The following is a 24167-nucleotide window of genomic DNA, read 5'->3' as shown; positions in this document are numbered from 1 at the left end:
TGTATTTACATAACTGGTTAAATTTGGGTTTTTTAAGCAAGATTAGCTATATTGGGTTTTTTTGAGCAGCAGAAATTATTTCCTTCCTTCAGTAGCTCATGTACCCATTACTACTTTTCAAAGCCTGTAAAATTAGAAAATATTATGTCTTAAAAATAAAATATACATCCTATGTGCTGTCTTACTTCATAGCCATTTTCTTGCTGAGCTGTTGAACTTTGCTTTAGCATAATCTATACCACTGCCTGCCTAGATGAGTGGATTGCTAAGCGTGGATGCTCTTGTCCTTTGTAAGCAATGATCTTTTGTATGTTTGTATAGCAGTAGTGCCTCAATGGTGTCTTTATGCTGGCTACATGGCATGTGAAAAGCAAAGGTGGCCTATGTATTTGCTTTAGGTTTAGGTGCAGTGAGTGGTTAAACAAGCAAGGGATGTGTGCATGGATCTTTCAGATAAAGAGAGGATCAGCAAATTGATTGCTGGTTTTCAGGAGACTAAATCAGTTTTGAGGGATTTTATTGCTCTGGAATTAAGGCTTGCTTAGGAAAGAAGTATGCTGTAAGTGAGTAATGCCTCTGTGGTTCTCGGGTGATTTTTTTTTTTTTTTTCCAGACAGGAAATCTGTCCATATTCTAAATTGTGAAGATTTTACATGTTAAGATCTTCACATCTCTTGTGTGTAAACAGCTTGTATACCTTTTTACATTTAACTTGGGTGCAATTAAAGCAAGGCACCGATTCACAAGTTCACCTCATGCTTATGGCATAGTCATTTGAGCATGGCCTTGTTGATCTTTTACATCTTTGCTAGTGATAAAAGCATTGTGTCTGATACGCTTTTTTATGGGGAACACCTGTAGAGTAGGAGATGAGCTCATGCTGCATAAATGCCTGAACAGACATCATACAGGAGTGATTTCCTGCGGCAGCTGATTTCTGGCCTCTCTGCTGGTAGTTAAGAGTGGAAGGTTCTTTTCTGATCTTAATTGCATTCCAAAAGGTCTTATTCCAGTTGAGCTATAGGCCTCAGTAATCTTAAGTCATTTAAGTTAATCAGAATTAAATTTCTCAAAATAAACATACGTGCTAATATATTTTATGTGGGTTTGGAGCTTTTCTTGCAGAGAGTGGAAGATGGATCTAGATATATTTTGAAGGTAGATATATATACATATATTGCATGATACTAATTTATATTACGATTGTGGATTTTGTAGAAGGTAAGCAGTTAGGTGCTTAAGTTGTTTCATTTTTAACTCTCTACTCCGTTTCCTTTGAGAAACTCCATCTAATTTTGCTGTTTGTATTCTCTGTAAAACCTGAGATGTTTGCAGTGAGGACTGCATTCCTTTAATTTCAGGATCAAAGTCCAGTGACTGAGGACAAATCACAGGCCATTTCTTGCTTGCTGTTCGATGTTTAATTTGTGTGTTTGTTCAGAATATAATTGTTTTACTATAAAAGACTTGAGTGAAGTAGGACCCTGGAGGGAGAAGATGACACCTCCTTCCCTCCAGAACCTGCCGAGCCTGCTCAGAGGGGGAGTTTGAGAAGGTGTGGCAGGCCCAGGAGCAACAGTGCCAGTTGCATGGCTGCAGGGAAGAGAGAACAGGTTGCATGGCAGCTGGAAGGACGGAAGGAGAGAGCAGGTTGTGAAGGGTGGATGGAACTTATAGGGCTCAAAGGGGACTGAGTGGAGTTTGCTGCAGCTCTGAATCACTGGGTTGGAAGCCCAGCTCTGCACAGAAGGACACAGTGGGTCTTTGCAGGGGAAAGAGTTGTGCTTACATCACTGCTTCTGTTTCTTTTTCATCTTAATTACTTTGAGATTTATGTATGGAGAGGAGTTAGTTTCTGTTCCAATGGGACTAGACATTTTTGTGTTTAAATGATGTTAGGTGGTCTTTGGGATGCTCGATCTAGGGGAAAGTCTAAGCACATTTATTCTGGGACTTCGAGTGTAAGATCGTATCAGTGTGAATAGAAGTAATTGAGATCTGGGCTTAGAATGTGCAGTATCTTACCTGATTTTGTGAATTTTTTTTTTCACTTCCATTTCAGTGACTGGACCACTTTCAGAACAGCAGATTGCCTATGTTAGCAGAGAAACACTACAGGTAGTGTGTTCTTAGGTTCTTGTGGTTGACTTTTAATGTACAAGTATTAAAAGCTAAAAATAAAAGCTACAAATAAGTGTGGTGTCATGGAAGTATGATGTTTTTATATCTTAGCATTTTTCTGAGACTTTTGAGGAGGTCCTTTATTATAGCCTAGAACTACTTGTATAATTGCATAACCTGAAATTATCCTGGGTCATTTGAAGAACACTGTTGTAATCTTTCTGCTGTTAACTCTTTATTTGTTAATAAAGGGGGAAGTAGTATATTTTTAATCCATATTTGTGGTACAAAATATTTATTGCAAATTTGAAGGAAAATTTGAAGTCTCAGTTTTGCACATCTGATGGCTGATCTGTGCCAATTTAAAAAAAAAAAAAAAAAGGTCTGTGTATTTGAGATGTTCATGTTAAGGTCAACAGCCTCTCCTCATGGATATGCTATCTTCAATTTAAGTTTCCTAAATTAAAGATTCAGTTCACCAGTAAAAATTGATCAGAAATGTCTTTTTTTGGTGGATGCCTTGCTTCCATGAGAAAGAGTAGTTCTTGGCTTCTAGTGAATGCAAATCTGTTGAATGCCAGTATTTCATCACTCTCATTGTAAAGCATCTCTTCCTTATGACTAGTTTGACTCTATCCTCTATCTGTTTAAAACCATTAGTAGAAAACCATTATCTGTAGTCCTGTCAGAACAGGCCCTACTAAAAGTTTGTCCCTGTCTTTCTTAGACACCCCATTTAAGTAATGAAAGGCTGCAGTAAGGTCTCTTTGGAGCCTTCTCCATGGTGAACAACCCCAACTCTTAGCCTTTCCTTGTAGGAGGTGTTCCATCCCTCTGATCGTTTTTGTGGCCCTTCTCTGGACCCACTCTTAACAGGTCCGTGTTCCCTCTGCTGAGTACCTAAGAGCTGGCCATAGTTACTCCAGGTAGGATATCACCAGAGTGGAGTAGAGGGGAAGAATCACTTCCCTCATCCTGCTGGTCCCATTGCTGTTTATGCAGCCCAGGACACGGTTGGCCCTCGGGCTGCAGCTGCACACTGCTGGCCTGTGTCTGGCCTTTCATCCAGCAGTGTCCCTAAGTCCCCTTGGCAGGGCTGCTCTCAATCCCTTGGTCCCCCAGCCTGTATTGATACCAAGGTTTACCCTGACCAAGGGGCAGGACCTTGCGCTTGTCCTTGTTGAACCTTGTGAGTTTCACAAGTGCCCTCTTCTTGAGCTTGTCCAAGTCCCTCTGGATGGGATCCTGTCCCTTAGGCATGTCAGCTGCACCACTCAGCTTGATGGCATCTGCAGATTTGATGAGAGTACGCTTGATCCCAGTGTTGCTGATGAAGGTACAGAATAGCACTGGTCCCAGTACAGACTCCTGAGGGACAGCAGTTGTCACTGGTCTCCATTTGGATATTGAGCTGTTGACCACTACTCTGGATGCAACCATCCACTCAATTCCTTATCCACCAAATCCATAATCTTCTCAGAGAATGGAGGAGAGTGTAAATAGTCTGGAATGGAATTTATGAAATCATTACTTAATGTGTGGAAAGGTTTCTTCATTAGTATGTGTACATTGTTTGTGAGAAGGAAACTTGCTACTTTGTGTATATTTTCTAAGTGTTATCCATGGACGCATTTTAAAGTTGCCTATAAATACATGCTTATAACACTCTGACCAAATATAATGTATATCGTTTCTGACATCCTGTTGTAACTTATAGTGCTGCAGTCACTTTTCCTACTGAAAGGCCTGAGAATATAGGCCATCTGTCCATCTATAAAAGTGATTTCTCTTGTATTAGTTTTGCCATCAGTTTCCATGGAATCCAGAGTTTCATGTGAATGCCTAAAGTTAGCATTTGATCTCTGTGTTTAAAAGCCCATTAAATGGTCTGTTTTCAAAAAACCACCCAAAACACTTGATATGAATTCTGGTTGAAATCACATTCTGAAAACATAGGTCCTTAGAATTAATGGCCTTTCAAGTTCCTGCCTCCAGGTTTCGAAAATAGTGACCTTGGGTTCTTCCAGGACAGTGGTAAAAATCAGTGAGTCGTTAGTCTTTCTGTGCCAGAAGCAGCCGGAGATTTAAATGTCCAAGAGTGTACATGGGATTGTTCTCCCTAATGCCGGTTGTTGTAGTGGTCAGGTAGATGTTTGGTGAATTACACTCTTTACCAAAATGAAATTGAATCCAGTTTTTGGCAGTGAGGACTCTGAAAAACCAGCGGACCAACTGGGCGTTGTTAGTTCCCCCAGAGAAATAGGTGAAAACATCTGTGAGTGTTTTGTTGTTGTTGTTGGTTTGGTTTTTTTTTTTTTAGTTTATTTAAGGAGTTGAATTTCATAACTGATTAGCATTTTAGCTACATTGCATTCAGGTTTTCATGAACTGACAAAAAAAATAACCGCAAACCTGTCTCTTCAATGGTACTGATGTCTATGTGTACAATGTTGTTCACTTGAAAATCTTGAGTACCGTGTCATGTAATTGCTTCCTCATTTTTCCTGTTGGTCTATTTAGGACCTTCCTTGAAAATGCTGATAATTGAAAACAATCCCAATTTATTTTTGCAGCCAACTCTGATGTCTTGCATGAGCTGGCCAAAAAAAAAAATTCTGTCTTGACATGTGTATCTCTCATGAAAGCATATTCTTTATGGAGGTTCATGACCGCAGAGCGAGGAAGATGTTTATGTGTTTTTCTACCCTGGAAGAGAATTTTAGAGATAAGCCTGGAATGTCAAAAGCGACGTGCTGTGTGTTCTGTGATTTGTCATGCAGGGTTTCTTCCGGAATTTAAAGTTTCTAACTTGTGTTGAGGCCTAAAATGGTTTGGCACTGTCATCGAGACCCAGAAAGGACAGCTTGGTGCTTCTGCAGAAATCCATGAATTGGAGTTAAGCTTCAGTGTCAGATTGAAAGGCTGCTTGCGCTAGCAGCTGCAGAACTTAAAAGAAGCGAGTATTGGTGTAGGAAATAATTGCACTAGGTATCCAATGAGCTGACTGCTGAGTAGAAGACTGTTGGGTGATTTAAAAGGAGTTAACTTGCTCTAAAAAGGTGACAGTTACCATCTCTAGAAGAAAACTTGGTTGAGTAATGTTTTTCTTACAACAGATGTGATGACTGGTACTCTTCCCATCTATCCTGTGTTTTAGATATTACGCTACTACATCTATTAAATTTGCAAATACAGTTTGGATATGCTGCAATATAGGAATGCTCTTCAGTCAGCAAGTCATTTAGATGATTGAATTGGATCCTAATTAGGTCTGGTAATTAAATAAGAAATGTATATGAAATGAAAAATATTGGACTTAATTATTATCTACATATTTTATACAGGGACTATATTATCTTCACAGTAAAGGAAAGATGCACAGAGATATAAAGGTAAGTAAAAACTGAAGGAAATTTTGATGTCTTTAAAACAGACTGTGTAACCTCTGGATCTTTATGTATCACTTTTGGGGATATTTTTAAGTATATGGGGTTTTTCTCTCTATTACAATAACCTTTTCTGCCCAAGGGAAGAAAAAAATCTTTAAGATGCTTGCATGGAAGTAGTTCTTCCTTTAAATTGAAATCAAACATATTGTTTAGTCTGGTGCTGTAAAATTTAGACCTTGACTCTTGTCCAAAGCAACATGTGTTCAGATGGTTTTTCCTCTATGCCAAAGGAAAGGTTGGGTCTTTCTCACGTCTTTTAGACGAGGCAAAGCGCCCTTCTTTTTGAACCAGCTAGTGAGCAGAACTGTTGCTTTGGCTTTTTGCTACTTTTCTTGGTGAGCAGATTGTAGGGCAGTGGCTGCTGTTTTGTGTGGTTCTTGAAGACTACTTCTGTCTCCTCCCTCACTTGCTAAAATTGGAGAGGGTACTGCAAATGAGGCTCTTAACACTGTCTTATTTAAACCTTCGTCTCAACAAAGCTCTACCAAAGGTGGTTATTCAGACTCTTGCACTCTCTGTTATAGTTTCCTTTTGGTGCTTCCTGTTGACTTTTTGTCCCTGGAGTTTTGCTATCTACTCTGTGCCTTTCTAAACTCTTCCTTGCTCAGACTGTAGCTTAAACCTGGCAGGCTTCCTGCTGGAAATACGGCAGTGAATTATCATATCCCTTTGTGTTGTGTGAGGCATTGGTTTGGTTTGGTTGGTTTGGATTTGTTTTCAGACTAGGGATGCAGTGCACATAGAAGCTTCAACTGTAGATGTCTTAATGCGGCCTGGTTCTCATTGACTGTAGAAGGATATTTGGGGTTTGAGCAATCATAACAATTTATCAATGAAAGGTTACTTTGGACATAAGTTAAACATTTTTCATTATGCTTTAGAGAAATGCATGGATACTTGTTTCTAAACATAATTGTGCTGATAAAAAAATGCTTTCAGTGAGACATTTGCTTTTTAAAAAAGCTGTTCTTGTGATCATGGAAAAATACTGTCTTCATCTGCAGTTCTCCTGGCTGTTGAATTATTTGCTCCCCTCAGTAGCTAAGTTATGTATTTAAAGTATCTGTCCTGTTAGTCTTGAAAGGTGAACAAGGTCAAGAGCATGTTAACTGAACTGACACACTATTTACTAAGCTCAGTTTATAAGGCTCATTAACTATAGATCTGAAATGTTTGCCTGAGTAAGCTGCATTTTACTACAGGCTCGACTTCTCCTTCTCTGTGAAAAGCCATACCTGTAAGAACATGTTTTTGGAGGTCCATCTGTGCCGCCTTTCCATCTAGCGTATGGGCAGTGCTGACATTTGAATCTGCGTTTAGGCAGCTCCAGCTTTCGCTCAACTCAACCTGTACCTGTTTCAGATTAGGTTTGTTCAGCCAACTACTGCTTCCATTTACAACAGCGAACTCTTCAAATCTAGCTCTAACAGAATCTCTGTTGCATAGGGACAGAAATGGTTTTGCTAAATGCTTGAGTATCAGAGCAGTTCCTTAAGGCTATAATTGTAATTATTATGGCTCTCAAACAGGACAAAAACAGCTCCTACATATGAAAAGAAAATAAAATTGTTTCCGCCTTGACCTTTAGAGTTCCTATTTCCTTTCACTCAGTGTAAATAGATAAAAGTAAGAATTCATCAGCATAGGCAAATCATCATATTCTGCTTTTTGAGAGGGTTTTGTGTACAATGGAAACTGTAGTACTGTAGGCTAAAAAGTACTAAACTGAAAATTAATGAAAAACCCTGTATATCCAAATTTCTTTTTTACCAGAGTGGCAGCTCACTGATTTCATTAACATTTCCTTGGTAAGGCTGCAGAGTCCTTGAACACACAGTCCTTCGTTTCTCTTTTGCACCTAGTTTGCCATAAGATCTCACATAATTTTGGTTTTTAATATGCTATTGGAGGAATCTGCACGTTCTAATTCAAGTATGCTTACTCTTATTTTTAAGGGAGCAAACATTCTTTTAACGGATAATGGACATGTAAAATTAGGTGAGTTAATACCGTTTGTTGTTATTAACAGATTTTTGTGATCTAAGAAGCAGTCTTCTGTATTTATTTAATGATGTAATGGCTGATGTAAGGAATGGGTGAATATTGAAATTGTTTTTCTCTAGCTAGTAATACATAACTGCACTGTCCCATTAATGTCAGAGGAGTAATTGGAGTAGTTTTGGAACACTGAGGTTAAAGACTTTTTTTGATGTTGTAAGGGGGAGGTAAATATCAAATCATGTGTTTTTATAAATTTGTTATGAATTAAAATGTACCATCCAGAGTACTTAAGTGTGAAATGTTCCCTGAACTGTTATCTGAAAGAATCTCTTGGATAATAGTGAATTATGTATTTTATCATATTAAATTGCTGCGTGTAATGGTTAGGACTTCTGGGCTACCCTGTCCTTTCTGGGAGTGATGAGGGGCATGTGTTTGCAGCCTGTGTATCTGGCAGGCAACTGAGAGGAAGTGACTGATGGCATCTGAGATACACCAAGTTTCCATCACTTGCTTTTCTTATTTATTTTTTTGTTCAATATTTCCAGTATATTTAGGAAACTTTTACGGTGGGGAGACCAAACTTTTGTCCATCAACAATTAATTATGTCAAATCAGTTTTTAACTGTCATTTTGGTTTCGCCTTTTTTTTTTATTTTAACAGCTGATTTTGGAGTATCTGCACAGATAACAGCTACAATTGCCAAAAGGAAATCCTTCATTGGCACTCCATATTGGTAACTATTTTACTTGGCTATTGATATAATAGTAACATAACTAATACTGTTGAAAAATTGTGATAAAAGCATGCTGTGCCACTTCTGGGGAAGACTGATCACTAAAGCTGTGTTGGACTTTCTAGTGATCATATCTGTGTTACTTGTCCTAAATCCTGAATTAGCTGATTTTCAGAGAAAATGCTCTAATGCTCTGAAAAATTGAAAGGCTGTGTGCTGCTCTCACTGTTGACTGATGTGTATTAATTTAGTCAAACTTTAAAGCAACCAACAACTTTTCTTGTTTTTAACTCTGGTCTTAATTTTGTTTTTCTTCCCTGATTTTCCACTTTGGTGTTCTATGTTTCTTCCTCTCCACCCTAGATATGTCTTTTCTTCTACACTTCAGTTGATAGTGACTTTTATTTGTCTTCAGAGATTTTTTTGCCACTAGTGAAATGTTTCCTGTAAGCCATTTTCTTTTTTCCTTATTTGCCTAAACTGATCGAAGTCAAACACACGTTTCTGTTCTGTCTGTACGGCATCTTTATTCTTTCCTCAGTAAGCTAGTTTGCTTATTTATCTTTTCTAACGTTCAGCATTTTATTATCCCCTCTTTGTACTGGAAGTGGTTCTTCCCTTTTGCCTTGAAGCAAATGACGCTCATTCTTCACTGTAAAATAACACTTTTGTTGTATGTTGTCCAGAAAGATACTTAAAATTCTTTTGTCTGACAGCTTGGTAGTTACAAGATAAAAAGATATATAATTAAAAAACCCTCTACATTAAAATGTTCAGTCTTGAAATAGTCAAGCACAGCGTTTTTAGCATTCTTCTGCAGTGTAGGTCATCCCAAGACATGGCTTCACTTCCCTTTCAGAGTAACATAAACACCCATCAGTCATGATTGCGTAATTGATTTGTCTCTTTCCTAAGATGTCTGGGTGGCTTTAGTCCTGGCCTGTATCACTGTGTAACTTCCAAATGTGCCAGGCTTCTCAAATGACATGGCATCTTAAACAATAACTTTGAAAGCATTACATAGGTTAGGAAAGCATCAGTTTTTCTTTGCAAAGCCTCTCAGAGATTTGAGAGGAGCTAGGAGGCAAAATTGTTGAAATTGTTAAGAAAATGTCACTGGAAACAGGTGGTGTGAAGCTTTTACTGATCATTAGAGGTTTCTGGGCAGGTAAGGCTAAGGTGCTTGGATGGGAGAGAAATGAAGGGTGCAGAACTGCTGTGCGGTGTCTTTAGTTCTACTGACTGTGCTAGTTACTCTTGTGCTCCTCCTCCATGTCTTTCTAAACTTAGCCCATGTTCCCTCTCTGCCTTGCTAACTCCCTCCTTTTTGATTTAGAGTGACTGGATTATTTTAATGAACTCTCAAAAGAAATTTATGCAAATATGGTTTGACTATGCAAAATTGAAATAAGTTGTACCCCCAAACCTGATGATGTTTTCAGACCTACATATAAGGATGTCTGTGTTTAAATAATGGCAATGCTGCCTGCTGCTTTACTGGGGCTCTCATTAAGAGGTGTTCATCTGTCTTATCTATATGGAGTTCCATCTCCAGCGTCACTGCTACTTTTCAGGGGATCTGAACTAATGTAAGTTCAAAGCTAAAAAATATTAATGTTTGCCATCTGATATGACTGTGTAGGACAATCAAATGCATAATTCGCTTTGGCTGTTCAGAAGATGACAATGCCTTTTTGTCAAAATGACAATGTCATTTTCTTTAGATGTTCCTATTTACGTGTTTGTTATGTTTATTTGTTTTTATCGCCTGAGGATGTGAAACTATTTTGTTAACTTAAAATGAGGTCTTCTGACCTTATAGTGAGGCAGACATTACAAACAAGGAGCGCTCTGTGCAGAGGTAACAATGAGTCTTCAGGTCTCATTCTTTCAGAACACAAAAAATCTGCTGTTTTGTTAATGTTTTTGTTGGAATTTTTCAAAGTCAGTTAACCACTTGCTGGGGCAATGTGTGATTTTGCGTGTTACTTGAATTTTACTGAAGTTGAATTACTGTACCTTAGGGTCTTTGGTTGTTGAGTGGTAGTTCATCATGTGCCGGCCAAAAATTGATATCAGACATGGTAATTACTTACTGCTATGTCGGGAACTGAGTATTAGTTACTAGAAGACAACTGAGGAAGACTTCACATATACATTACATAACTGTAGACACACACACACCACCCACTCCCCCCACCCCCCACATATAAACCCTCGGCACATGCATTTATAGTTTGAGAACTTTAGGGAAGTAAGTAAGTGTGAGTAGTAAGCTGCTGCGTGCAGGAGTGTGTTTTATTTGTGGCAAGAAGTTTATCTAAAAATCTCTTTTGCCCTTTAGGATGGCACCAGAAGTTGCTGCAGTAGAAAGGAAGGGTGGCTATAACCAACTCTGTGATCTGTGGGCAGTTGGAATAACTGCTATAGAGCTTGCTGAACTTCAGCCTCCAATGTTTGACCTACATCCAATGAGGTTAGTGAGGGGTTAAAGCTTGGTGTGTAAATACAACTTCCTAAATAAATCATTTGGAGTCCTGGCTGTGTGTGCATGTGGTGTTTGTGGTACTGGAAGCTATTGGTTTGTGAACGTTCTGAATGTATAGAAATTGTAGCAACTCTTTTTGGTGCATAAATGCGTAATATTGTCCTGGTAACATCTCTTAAACTAATGGACTTCTTCCTGCCAACTAAAAAAATTTATTTAATAGTTAATCTCAGGTATGTATTGCATGTAAACCACATAAATGCTGTTGGGTGTTTTTCAGAGCACTTTTTCTAATGACAAAAAGCAACTTCCAGCCTCCTAAATTAAAGGACAAAATGAAATGGTAAGTACTTTTCTGCTTCAGTAGCTAATGGTCATGTATTTCACTGGGCAATTGATTGTAATGTTTACCACTTCCTTGTACAGGTCCAGTAGTTTCCATCATTTTGTGAAAATGGCACTTACAAAAAATCCTAAAAAAAGACCTACAGCTGAAAAGTTGCTACAGGTATAAGTTTATGTATGGGATTTTTTTGCAGTTATAAAATTAAAATATGCTTAATATGAGTGGTTGGCATTTTAATGTGTTTTCCCTTCTCTCTTGCAGCATCCTTTTGTTACCCAACCATTGAATCGAAGTCTCGCTATTGAACTTTTGGATAAGATGAATAATCCTGATCATTCCACTTACCATGATTTTGATGACGATGATCCTGAGGTAGGAATGTGTTTCAGTTGTAGTTCAGATTAAGTTTTTGTTTGCTGACAAAGCTAAATTATTACGATTTATTGAGCCACAGAATTTCTTGTGATATGCAAATTGTCTCAAAGGTTGCTTTTTCTTTTGGTTGTGCTGCTCTGTCACATATACAGGCACTTAGAGAAGCTCAAAGAGAGATACAGACATGTAAAAAAAATTGCTTATTGTTGTCTTTCAACAATTTTTGCAACAGTAAATGTAGACTGCTTCTCTAGTCTCGAGTTCTGTCATGAACTCTGCTTTCTGTTTCTTTGTGGAATGATCTTGCTGGGTTTTTTTGTCAAGTGACGTGCAATGTGTTTCTTGTAGATTTTATTTTCTAACTTAGAGTACTCTGAAGCTTGATTTCACAACAGTTTTGTCAAAGGTAAAGTTTCTGATTTTCTAGGAAAAAACATAGCATGCTTGTGCAGGAAGATAACTGTACAAGAACATAGTGTTTCATAAGTAAAATGGATATTCTGTTACTGCAGCCTGTCTTTGTACTTGACTGTAGTGAAGACTTTCCAAATGTTTACAGTTTGCTAACTGATGGTCTTTTTTGAGGGGGAGAAAGAATGAATCAGAATGAAACAGAAATCCCATTGATTCAGTAATAGCATATTTGTGTTTTACTTTTTTTTAATGGATAAACTAGTCTAAAATGACTTCAAAATGAGCTTAAAAGAATACAGTGCTTTTTTTTAAGATACTTATTTTCTGACTTTACAAGTTAAATGAGCTTTTACTGTAGAGCAGTAAAGACAAGTTGAGAAGTACCAAGTCTTCCTTAGAAGCTGAAATAAATGTGAAAAGCCAAAGTGAAATAGATCTTTTTTTTGTATTATGGAGTGCACTGTTCAGCTTTTTGATGGGGAGGGAAGAAGAGGAAGGCACAAGAATTGAATGAGTACTTTTAAGCACCATTGCAAATAGTGGAGCACACCTGGAAAATGTTTCTGCTTTAAAAAAAATATTTAGGGAAGTTAAACACACCAGATGTGGTTGACTTTCATATCAATGTTAAGAGAAAGGTGTCTGATTCCCGATGGAAACAGCACTGAGGAACTCTGATCGTCTCACCATAGTCTCTAAGAATCAGGTAACCTTTAGATCTTTTAGGCCCATTAAAGCAATATTTCTGTAGAAGCCAGGAAAAAGGCAGCGGTTTTCTCAGTGCTTCGGGTGAGTATCTGCTCGGATCAGAGCAGATTTCCCTGTGGAGTCTTCCGTGATTTCCTGGAAACTGTACTGAAGCCCCGATGTATCACTGGTATATCTTTTTGGTAAAAATCTTGACCTTCATTCTGGGCTTCTCGGGTGGAATATCTATTCTCTCCCTATATGGAGTCATATTTTACTGACGGGTACTTGTAGCTTTCAAGAGAGTCTTCAGTCTTTTCTGTCCCTTCTGACCTAGTGTTTAGAAGGCCCTTCTGTTCTCTAGTGTATCAGTTATCCTGTAATGAAGTGTGGTATGAAGGGAAAAAGCTATGCCTTGTCTGGGAAGAAAATGAATCAGAAATCAACCTCACAGCAATGATCAGAGAAAATGCCTATTTTCAGCATTTGTAAAGAAGCTAGATTGGCTGACAGTATGGAGGACAAGCAGGCTGCTTGCCTGTCTTCTGATAGGTGTTTTTTAGGTGTTCATTTATTTATTATCTTATGTAGCTGAAGGTTTCCTGCTGCATTTGTGGGCTTCTGTGCCAGACATAATAGTAGTTCTCCATTGGCCTTGATCAGTGAGCTTCAAACACCATTTCCTGTGGTGCTGAATGGTCTTCATTGGGTACGCAATTTAAATGTCTATTCTGAGTTCTCCCCTAACCATGTTGCTAGATAATTCTCCATTAAGTCATTTAATCCACCTGCAAAATGAGCTTGTTAGTGATACTTGGGAAAACATTTTAATTTTGTGATAAGCAAGTCTAGAACCCTGCTTTATAAATAAAGGAGTTGATAATTTGTTATCTGACACATCTTGAGCAAGGTCTGTATTTCAGATGAAGAATGTTGCTACAGGCAAAGCAGTTGTTGATTTTGTGGCCTTTCCTGTAATAAGCCAAAGGGAATAAGAAATGTACATGCTTCTTTTGTACATGGCCGAACTTGCTTCAATACCTGCCTGTTCACAGAGGCAGCTGGAGATGTGAATCTGAAGTTGAGGGTTGACCACTCCTATACTTGGGGCAGTCACCTGAAAGCATCCCTCCAAAATTGAAAGAAGCAACTTAACATGATACAAACAACACTGGTGAGAATCTTGAGCTTCAGACCTGCTCACCAGTTTGTTTGGAGTTTTAGTTGTTGTCAGGGAGGTGGTGCCTGCGTTTGCATTTTTTGGTGGTTGTTGGTTTTGAAGGCTAGAGAGCTCTTCTGACTGATTGTCTTTGAAAGCAAGTCTGCTGCCTGCTGCGATGATAGCTCTTCACCAGGTCTGTGCTGCTTTTATGGGGATGCTCTCTGTTACTGCTTGGATAGCCTGCAGAGTTGTGTGGCTAAGGTAGAGATTAAGATGTGGAATTGCCACCTCCTTGAGGATGATAATGTGTATATATAAAAGCAAAGCTAACAAGTTGTTTAGCCTAGAGAAGAGGCTGAAGGGCGACCTTATCACTGTCTACCACTACCTAAAAGGAGATTGTAGAGAGGTGACTGGCTTCTTCTCCCAAGCGGCAGGTGATAGGACGAGAGGGAATGGCCTCAAGCTGCACCGGGGAGGTTCAGATTAGACATTAGGAAAAATTTCTTCACCGAATGGGTTATCAAGCACTGGCACAGACTGCCCAGGGAGGCGTTTGAGTCACCATCCCTGGAGGTATTTAAAAGATGGGTAGATGAAGTGCTTAGGGATATGTTTTAGCAGTGAGCAGGTATGGTTGGACTTGATCATCTCAAAGGTCTCTTCCAACCTAGTGATTCTATGATACGAGCACATCACATTTCAAACACTTCTATGTCAGACTCCTTTAATTAAAAATCATCTTGCTGCCGTGCATTCAACACAGAAGCATAGCGAACATACATTTTGTAGAGATTACATGGGCTAACTTTGTGGAGAATGAACTTTTTTTCTGGAAAAGTAAGACTTCATTGCTGTTGCTGAGAGCATACCCTTAGGATTTACATTCATAATTTTTAGGCCTGATTGTATACAGCAGTCAGCTGGTATTGTACTCTTGTTAAGAAACCTTAAGTTGTAGTTTCTAAGAGGACCTGCAGCTGTGGATGTAGAAAGAAAAAAAAAAATCCATCGGGGCAATGAAAAGAAAGCCGAGTCGTAACATTCACAACACTTCATCCTGTAGAGAAGTAAGTGGAAATCCAGGTGAAAAATAGAAATGGAACATAAACATGAAGGTGAATTTGTAGAAATGACTACGTCACTCTTGCCACATAGCACAAGAGTACCAGGAATACTCCCTTCTGTTCAGCTCTGAAAACCTCAGGCTAACTTACCTACTTAAAGAAAGTAGCCGATGGCTTTTTAGGAATCTGTTTAGGTTAGAAGCTGCACAAGTAATTAGAGTATCTAAACAAAGGAAATGCTGTCAGTAAGTCAGGTTTAGTCTTGCTGCTTCTTTTGGAAACTTCCAATGCCCTTAAACTGAAAGACACAAAAAGGAAATGTTATGCAAGGAAAGACAAAGGCAGGCCAGCATTGTCTATTTGCTCAAATCCGGTGTTTTAAAAACCCTTATCTTCAAGTTGAAGATACTACAGATAATATGTCTGCAGATAATTCTAACTTTCATGTATGAAAACATACACGCAATCTTTGTTTTTAGCTTCCACTTGATTGATTTCTATTTTTTTTGTTATTATGCTAAAGGAACCTACTGAAAACTAGGCATACAAACTGGGTTTTCAAGTGAGTATATTTGATACTGAAGTATTATATTTTTGCTTTCTAGCCTCTTGTGGTGCCTCATAGAATTCATTCTACAAGTAGAAATGTGAGAGAAGAAAAGACGCGCTCTGAAATAAACTGTAAGCATGTGTAATACAACAACATGAAATAGTCTTAAAATAATAATTGCTATTCACTTATTTCAAGTGGTATTCTGAGTATCTGACATATATAGAAACACTTTGCAATGTATAGTAAAATAAAAACTTATGCTGTTTCTCTTAAGGATGTAGGTTCTAGCTGGCAAAAGAAATATTAGTATAAAATATTTGAATACACCCTTTGTCAGCACTGCAGCAAATCTCATTATTGCTTCATCTTAATTGAACAGGGCACAACCTGAGCTCTTCTGTGAGCTGATTGGTATAGCTTCCTGTGCCACTCCAGCAAGAATATTCAGAGTGATGCAAGATTTTTTTCCTGGGTAACAGAATGGCAGAGGAAGGTTTTTCTGTCTGTCTTCAGTATCTTGTTGTAGTTTTTGCTTTTAAGAAGTCCTGTAGAAATCAGGAAAGTGGGGAGTTGATTGCTGGCTGTTAAAAGCAGGCTCCATCCCCAGAATTGTAGTTATTCTTTTCCTTGAATTAAATCAGAGCAATACTGGAAGCTCTAGTTTTCTTTTTTTAAGTTAAAATTGAGACGAGGAGTATTGAGGGGAAGTCTGCCAAAGGGCTGCTCTAAACGATGTGATTAGCTCTCTGTAAACTTCATACAAGGCTCTTTAGAGCTAGTGAATCTACTAGAACAGATCCAAGAGTGAATTCACAAAAATAATGTGTTTTTTCTATAAATTACAGCTGTATTGCTCCTGTAAAGGGGGGCACTTCCCTGCCTTATTTGCTTAATGGTTTTCCTGTCCTTCTAATGAGTAGGCGGGGCAAATGGTGATCGTGCTGCCTTTGTGATAAGAGTACTTTCTGTGCCCATTAATTTCCAGCAGACACAAGTTCAGTACGTGCATGTGTTGGAAGTTTCCATCAGTAGGGATATGATACACTCATTAAACTGGATTTTTCTTTTTTTGTTAGACTTCAAAATTAAGTTTTGTCTAATTACAGTCCAACTTAAATTCTTGTTTTCCTTTTCTCCTCTTTAGTTGGTCAAGTAAAATTTGATCCACCCTTGAGGAAAGAGACAGAGCCACATCATGAATTTGTGAGTAATGAGCAGCCTGGGCTGTTCTCTGCACATTATTCCCTGCAAATATCTGGGAAGGAGGAGAAACCCAAGATGTGTAGTATACTTCCTTAGTGCTGCTAAACTCGGTAGTGATTTTTCTGACAAGTCATAACATACTGGTCCTAAATTTTTGGTGCTATTACACTACATGCAGTGTGACCCCTTACCTGTGGGCTCTGCCAGGTATGATATAAGTGCTAAGCGACAGCCCTTTGCCTTGTGGGTTTCACTTTATCCTTTATTCCTCATTGCCAAGTATATAATTCCCTTTATTTATAGTTATTTTTCAATTGTGGAATTACTGTGCATACTCAAAAGTTTCTCTCCCTTGCACGTGTATTGACAGTGGTTGATAATGGAAATAATAAAATTGAGAGTCTGGGACAGAGATAAGATGTGTTTTTAAAAGTTGTGGGGTTGTGGGGTTGTTATTTTCCCACGCAAACAATCTTTCTGTTGGCCTGCATCACACCTGAACCATGCTGAGGGGCAGATGACATATTCTGTAAAGGTGTATTGACAGTGTTTTCTTCCTGTGAGGTAAAAGAACTCTGGCAGTGAGAGAAAAGGCACTTGTGCTGTCTCACACACACCAAATTGTAGTAGCTTCCTCTCTTCCGTGGAGACTATTGCTTTCCACATTTGTGCACTTGATCAGTTTCTTCACATTTCTGGGTAAAAACACTGCTTTGCTTCCTTACTGCAGACGTCTGTGTTCTCTTTGTTTTTCCAAGGCAGGCATTAAGGTGAAAATGTTGCGAAGGGAAGGGTGTGTACCTAGGAATGTACCTTATGTAGTCTACAGACCACATGTGGGTGGAATTTCTGATGCAGATTTCCTTGTATGGCTCTTCAGTTGTACTAAAATCTTCCCGATGCCTTGTCCTTTGGTAGTGGTCGGCTGGCTCTGGATGTGTGAGCTTCTATATAGTCTTCTCTTCTTCGGCAGCTAGCTGGTAGTCTGCAGTTTCTGGTGCCTGTTCAAGGTGGACATGCCACTAGCATTGTCTAGATCATAAAGAAAATACAGTTAGTAGCACCAAACAAACCAGTTAGTGGACGGCTTCATTCAGCAGAGAGATGTTTTCATTGCATGTTAGGAACCTGAGTTGCTAAACTGGGGAGAGAGATTTTCTGCAGGGATTAAAGCACAACCTTTGAGAGCACTTCTTTGGCAGTTGTCTGAAGGGAGGAATCCAGCCTTTTCCTACCTTGCACTTAGCCATCAGGACATTCACACTTTGGAATCTCCAAAGCTCTTGCTGCTCCAAGAAGGGACTTGAAAGATCCAGATTAATTCTGACAATAATTCTCTTAGTATTGCGTGTTCCTGTCAGAGTTTGCATATTAGAAACCTGTCTGAAGAACTTGCCTATCTCCCTGTCTATAAGGAAGATGCATAGCTGCTTTTTTGGATCTTTATGAATAGGAAAATGAACTGCTCCACTGCTCATATTGGAATGAAGCATGCAGACCTGATCTGTCCTTTCCAGATAAAACAAATCATGATTTCAAAAATTGTGTTGGTTCTAGAGACCAAAGAAAAACCACATTTTGTCATTGGATGTAGGACCAATGGGCAATTTAAACTGGTGTGTAAAATGCAAATGAGATCTATTCAAAGACTGGATGCTCTTGCAAAGAGCTGCAGCACGAAGCAGGCTGGGGAGAAGTTTGAAACAATCTTCATGCTCTGGGAGAGAAAGTCTTTTAAATGGAAGAAGGAGCAAGAGGTGCCTGTCTCTTCCTCCAGCAATAACAGTTTAGATCCCTGTTCATTAAGGCAATTCTGACCCTTTTGCTTCTGAATAACTAAAGCAGGCCTAAACTTTATGCTTGCTTTGTTATGGGTATGAGTGCACAAGCCAAAGGACTGGACCACTGCAGCATGTTATTGGTAGTGGTGCACTGAGATGCTGAACTGGACTCTGCTTGCCTCTTACTGAGCCAGTTTGTCACTCATTACCAGAGGCTCAGATGGTGAACAACAATTCATTAATTTGGTGTGATTCAGTAGTGTTTTGTAATGGTAAACACTATACCCTTAGTGGTGTACTACCCCCGTGCCCAGAACTGTCTTAACATGATTTAAGTTTCAACTAACAACTATGTTTTAGCAAGAAAATTTCCCTTTATTTATACCTGGCTTTCCATCACAATGTAAATAACTTAAGTTTCTTCATCTCTGTCTAATGAACAGCCTGACAGTAGCGATTTTTTGGACAATTCAGAAGAAGTATACTACACTGCAAGATCTAACCTGGTATTTTTCATCTTTTGCCTTTCTTTGTCAGTGTTAGTTTTGTCTTTGTTTTCCTTTTTCAAAGCTCATGTTTTGTCCTGTTGTTGTAGTTGTATTTTCATCTGTGTAAAAGCCGTTCAATGTAAGGATTGGTCTGTTTGTATTTCTGTAATGTAGGAAGGAGTTCTTAGTATGTGCAGTATTGAAAGTATTTAATCTGTATGCATATATAGTTGAATTAATTTTATGGAGGAGGCTCAGTATTATGCACTCTTTTTTTTTATTTATTTAATTGCCTTACAATGTATATCATTAACTTTTTGGAGGGTGATTAAAAGTAGAAGAGACATTCTCTTGTGTTTTTATCTGGTAGTTCCTTTACGTAGTCCCATGAAAGACTAGAAAATTATATGAACATGTGTCATAATTCCCATCTTGAGAATCTAGTTATAGAATGACTGTACACTTAACACAAATAACAAAGTGTCTGCAATGTCCCTGTTTATAGTCTGATATGTTTTTCTAGATCTTCTCTTACTGCACTGCTAAAAAACTTTGGTTGCTAGCATTTCAGTGTAGAAATAAGTGAGATTTCTTATTTCTCTGCTCTTTAAACACTGTGTAGTTAAAAATCTTGGACATCTTTGTATACTGTTGAAAAAATAAGGAAACATTCTGTGCTAGATGAATAGCATTATTTTGCTAACTTTCTTTGATTTGTGAGATGTTTCGAAATACAATGAAGGAGAAATGGAAAATGGTTGTTTGGGAATGTTTTGTTTTGGTTTTTACTTGCTGGTTTTTGTTTTGGATTTTCTTGTTTTGGCATTAGTTGGCTTGGTGTGACTTGAATCTGCCAATACCATAGTTACTAAGAGCTTAGACTGTCTTCCCCGTTCTTGGAAAGAACTTCCTTTGTTGCTTGATTATGAAAATGTTTCACAAATTGTTTTGAGATCAGTAGCTTAGATTTCTGTATGCAGTGGGAACAGCTTCATACTGTGCATTTACTTTTGTTTTGGGAAAATGGTTTAGGTTTTTTGGTTTGATTTTCCTTGGATTTTGTCTTTTGAATTTAACCCTTTTTAAAATCTGTATTTTCAAGTTATTTTCAGTGTTGTCACATATCTTGCTAGCCTGGTATCTGGGGGGTCTAAGAGATGAGTGAGAACGTGCCTCCTAACTGGACTGTCCTTTCCCATCCTTCTTTTGTCTCATGCTGTTCAGTACTCTTCAGATATGATTACTATGATAAAGTGAGAGGCCTTTTAAAGTCAATCAACAGCAATATTATTTCACTCATTTGTGAGATTTTTCCAATAAGAAATATTTAGTAATTAGTTCATTCTTCTGTTGTGGACCAGGACTCTCTCTCCCCACTTCCCCCCTCCCCCCTCCTGTTCTGACAGTATTGGCTTCAGATGTGTTCAGTGCTATGTAGATTTTTCAAGTGTCATCGAGAGGAAAAGATTATACTTTTTCCACAAGCATAATATATCACTTGCTACTGTTGGACTCTTCCCCATGCTGTTCTACTGTTTTTATAAAATACCTCATAACCAACAACTCTTCCGCAGAGCTATTGTGTCTTGGAGATTCTATAAAAAGTTTATGAAAAATTGCGGCATAATTTGGGCAGCATGAGTCATAAACAATCGAGGTTGAGAGCAAATCCGGGGAGTCAGTGAAAGAATTTTTGCCTGTCACCTAGCATTTTGCACAGCTGGATGGATCATATGCCAGCTTATGCAGTCACCATGCACATTAGCTTCGCAAGTTTGACACCTATGATGTGGTTACTCTTAAAAATCATCTCCTTTTCCCCCTTCCTCCACCTCTGTGCTCCTGAAACAGCTACCTGGATCTGTCAGAAGAATGGAGAAATTCCATACAGGTCTTGTTTGCAGGGAAAATTCAGTGTCCAAATCCCAGAATCCCTTCATGCAAATGGCAAGCAGACAAGGACAAGGTGGTACTTCTCTTTCATCTTTTATGAATGTTCCCCTTTGATTCATATCTAAATGAATAGCAGAATATTTTGCACCAGGCTCTTCTCTTTTTTAGGGTAGATATTTTTTTAATTTTGCTGCAACGAGACAACAAGTTTCTTAGGAATTTAATCGAGTACCTTCAATTGTTTGAGATTTTCTTGCATGTGCTCCTTCCTGTCATTTTGAGTTCCTCATGTTGCTATTCTGGTTGTTGCGCTGTGTTTTGGCAGCTCTTTTGTGGCAGTCTTCTTTGCCTCAGGAGCAGCAGAGGTATGCTGGACTCTAGGAAGACCAGAACTGGACACGACATGCACATGTGGCCTTCCAAGCGCCTCTGGCTTCACTGTGGTTGGCCAGCTATGCCACAAGCTTGTGCTGCTAATGTGTAGCCCCCTCCCTGTCTGCTGGCCCCTCCAAACCCTCTTCTGCAGAGTTGCCCTTACCATGTGCAGCCAGTTTGTCCACAGCTTCTTCCTGTGTATATGGTTGATCTGTCCTTGCTTGGGACTTTTCAGCTGGCTATGTTAAACCCCATGGGGTTTTGTTGCCTACTCCTCCAGCTTGTTGAGATTCCTCTGACTAGCAGTCCACTCTTTCTTGTTACATGTTAGAGAGTGATATTAGTCATATTGGCCAGGTACCTCAGCGTCTTGGATGCATTCCGCCTGGTCCTAGCCTGCATCACACTGTAACATTGCAGATGGTGGCTTTTTTCTTTCTTTGTATTGGGGGAAAAAAAAATGAATGTTTCTGCATTGGGTTTTATTTAGCCTGAAGTATTCAACACATAGTGAAAAGGGTTGATTGCTACCATTTTAGAAGATTACAGAGGACTTGAAGCAGAGCAGATATCGGGATTTGATATCTCAAGTTCCAGCCTATGGTCATTTTCAGTTGTTAGGAACTTTGCATTCACTTTAGGCTTCTTAGGCAAAGAATTTAGTATGAAGTCTGCAGTTACTGTGCAGTCTCCCATGTTCTATTTGCCAGGTGCATTTATACATTTAAGTAATTTGGTCATGGTTGGGTTTTGGTTTGAATTATAACTATATTCTGGGTTTAAGAACTTGTAATAGTTTTTGGTAATACTTAATTTTAGGAATGCAGTGTTTCAGCATAGTGATTCTGTTAGTTATTTTAGTTTTTCTGCCACAAATAATTATTGGTAGAATACAGTTGAATTGGAGACATTGGCGTAGATAGTAAAGAGCTTTGCCCAGAAGCCTTTTTCTTGGGTTAAGTAATTTGGGTTAAGTAATTGAGAAAAGGAGATGTTCAGCTTTATTGCTTGGAGGCAATTAAAAAATGCTTTGTAGAATTGCCGGTTGCATTGAGACCTTAGTGGAGCTAGTTAGAGTAGTGATGTTCCCTCCTATGGATATGAAATAGTGCTGTTTGTGCCAAGTGGACACTGGAAGATAAAATGCATAGAAAACAGAAATACAAGGGAAGAGGGAAACAGTGGTTGTGTAGCAGCAATGCACAGTAAAACCTCACTCTCCAAGGAAGAATTATATTTAGCATGTTTTAAAAAATATGCATACAACTTGCTATTTCTGATGTGTTAAGCTGTCCAGAGAAATTCAATAATGCATTTCTTAATGATTCATAGAACCCCAGGTTGGAAGGAACCTCAAGGATCATGTGGTCCAAGCTTTCTTGGCAAAAGCACTTCGAGACAAGATGGCCCAGCACCCCAGCCCATATTGGGGAATACACCGCTTTCCTGGGGAGATTATTGGTGGCTGATTGTTCTCACTGTGAAAAATTTTCCTCGTGTCCAAGTGGAATCTGCTCAGGACTACCTTGTACCCATTACCTCTTGTCTTTTCCCTGTGACTGCTTGTAGAAAGGGAGTCTCCATCTGCATTGTAGCCACCCTTTAAATACTGGAACATGGTGGTAGGGTCTCTCCTCAGCCTTCTTTTCTCACTTCTGTCATCCTTTCCTCAGACAGCAGGCTTTCTGGTCCTTTGATCAGCTTTGTGGCCATTTTCTGGACGCTCTCCAGCTTGTCCACATGTCTTTTGTATAGGAGGGACCAAAACTGAACACAGTATTCCAGGTGTGGCCTGATGAGTACCAAGCAGAGTGGGCTAATGATTTCTTTGTCTCTGCTGGCAGTGGCCTGGTTGATGCAGCCCAGCATCCTGTTGGCTTTCTTTGCCACAGCAGCAGCGTGCTGTTCACCCCTGTGGAGCTTGTTGCTCACCAGCATCCCCCCTGGTTCCTTTCCAGTGCTGCAGTCCTCGGTTATGTTTTCCTGGGTGCAAGGCCTTACATATTTCTTTGATGAACTTCATAAGGTTCTTGTTGGTCCACTCCTCGAGCCTATCCAGGTCTTCCTGCAGGGTGACTCTCCCTTCTGAAGTGTCCACTTCTGCACAGAGTTTGCTACCATCAGCGATCTTCATCAGAGTATGCTTGATCCCATCATCCAGATCACGTAGGAAGTTACTAAGAACTGTGTTGGAACAATATTGATCCCTAGGGGGACCCTATTTATGACAGGTTCTCGGTTGGAAAAGGAGCCATTTACCACCACACTGTGGGTGTGGCAGATCAGCCAGTTACCCACTCACTGCACCAACCACTTTTCTAGACTGTAAAGCATCAGTTTCTCTAGGAGGACACTGTGGGAAACTGTATCAAAAGCCGTGGAGAAACCCAGGTAGGCAATGTCCACTGCTCACCCCACATCAACCAAGCTGGTTACTTGTCATAGCCGGTGCTGGGTTTGTGAAGCATGACTGGCCCTTGGTGAATCAGTGGCTTTTCCCAATTATGTGCTTCATGTGATTTGCGATAGCCTCCAGGAAGATCAGTTCCTTTACTCTCTCAGGGACTGGAGTAGGACATGAAAAGATAGCACGTGTTGTTATTGGTCTCTTTTTAAAACTAACATCCTTTTTTATGAAGCAGTGTGGTAGGTAGGTAGCTAAATCATTTTACTGAGAAATAGAGATGCGTGTGTGTCATCTTGTTTGATATATTAGTAGTCCAGAGGTGATTGGTGTTCTTTAAAATTCAGAGTTACTTCCCAAGCACTTTAGGCATTTAAAGTCTTAATTTTGTCATGTCTAATGATCTTGTTTCTCACTAGGTGTCACGAACAGCAAATGTAGGAAGTGGCTGTGAATTGCATGTTCACTTTATACATTGTTTTGTTTTTTGAAGGACAGAACACTTAAAAGTAGACTTCCAGTACAGTTCAGCCCTACAGAACAAATTAGGAACAGGAGCAACTAATTCATCGTGAAAATCTGTAAAAAATAAACATCTCCTGCAGCTTAAATTTCAAAAATTG

At 39.1% G+C, this 24167-nt stretch overlaps 1 protein-coding gene across 7 annotated transcripts in view; it reads left to right on the top strand.

Annotated features, from left to right (window-relative positions):
• Positions 1-24167, top strand: part of MAP4K3 (mitogen-activated protein kinase kinase kinase kinase 3) — an 80755-nt gene that overhangs the window by 13149 nt on the left and 43439 nt on the right. For 5 of the 7 annotated variants that reach the window (XR_011337063.1, XM_069852914.1, XM_069852917.1 and 2 more), the window contains exons 5-15: positions 2063-2118; positions 5466-5513; positions 7526-7568; positions 8236-8308; positions 10653-10784; positions 11077-11139; positions 11223-11304; positions 11404-11514; positions 15453-15528; positions 16545-16603; positions 18828-18890. Coding sequence is in view for 6 of the 7 variants with exons in the window: in XM_069852914.1 (XP_069709015.1) it covers positions 2063-2118; positions 5466-5513; positions 7526-7568; positions 8236-8308; positions 10653-10784; positions 11077-11139; positions 11223-11304; positions 11404-11514; positions 15453-15528; positions 16545-16603; positions 18828-18890 (806 nt within the window). In the remaining variant the exon portion in view is untranslated. The remainder of the gene's footprint in view (positions 1-2062; positions 2119-5465; positions 5514-7525; positions 7569-8235; positions 8309-10652; positions 10785-11076; positions 11140-11222; positions 11305-11403; positions 11515-15452; positions 15529-16544; positions 16604-18827; positions 18891-24167) is intronic. The other 2 variants (XM_069852919.1, XM_069852918.1) reach the window with 1 other exon arrangement.

Source organism: Phaenicophaeus curvirostris, chromosome 2, assembly GCF_032191515.1.
Source record: "Phaenicophaeus curvirostris isolate KB17595 chromosome 2, BPBGC_Pcur_1.0, whole genome shotgun sequence".
Taxonomy (NCBI): Eukaryota; Metazoa; Chordata; class Aves; order Cuculiformes; family Cuculidae; genus Phaenicophaeus; species Phaenicophaeus curvirostris.
This window is presented reverse-complemented; position numbering and strand designations above follow the sequence as displayed.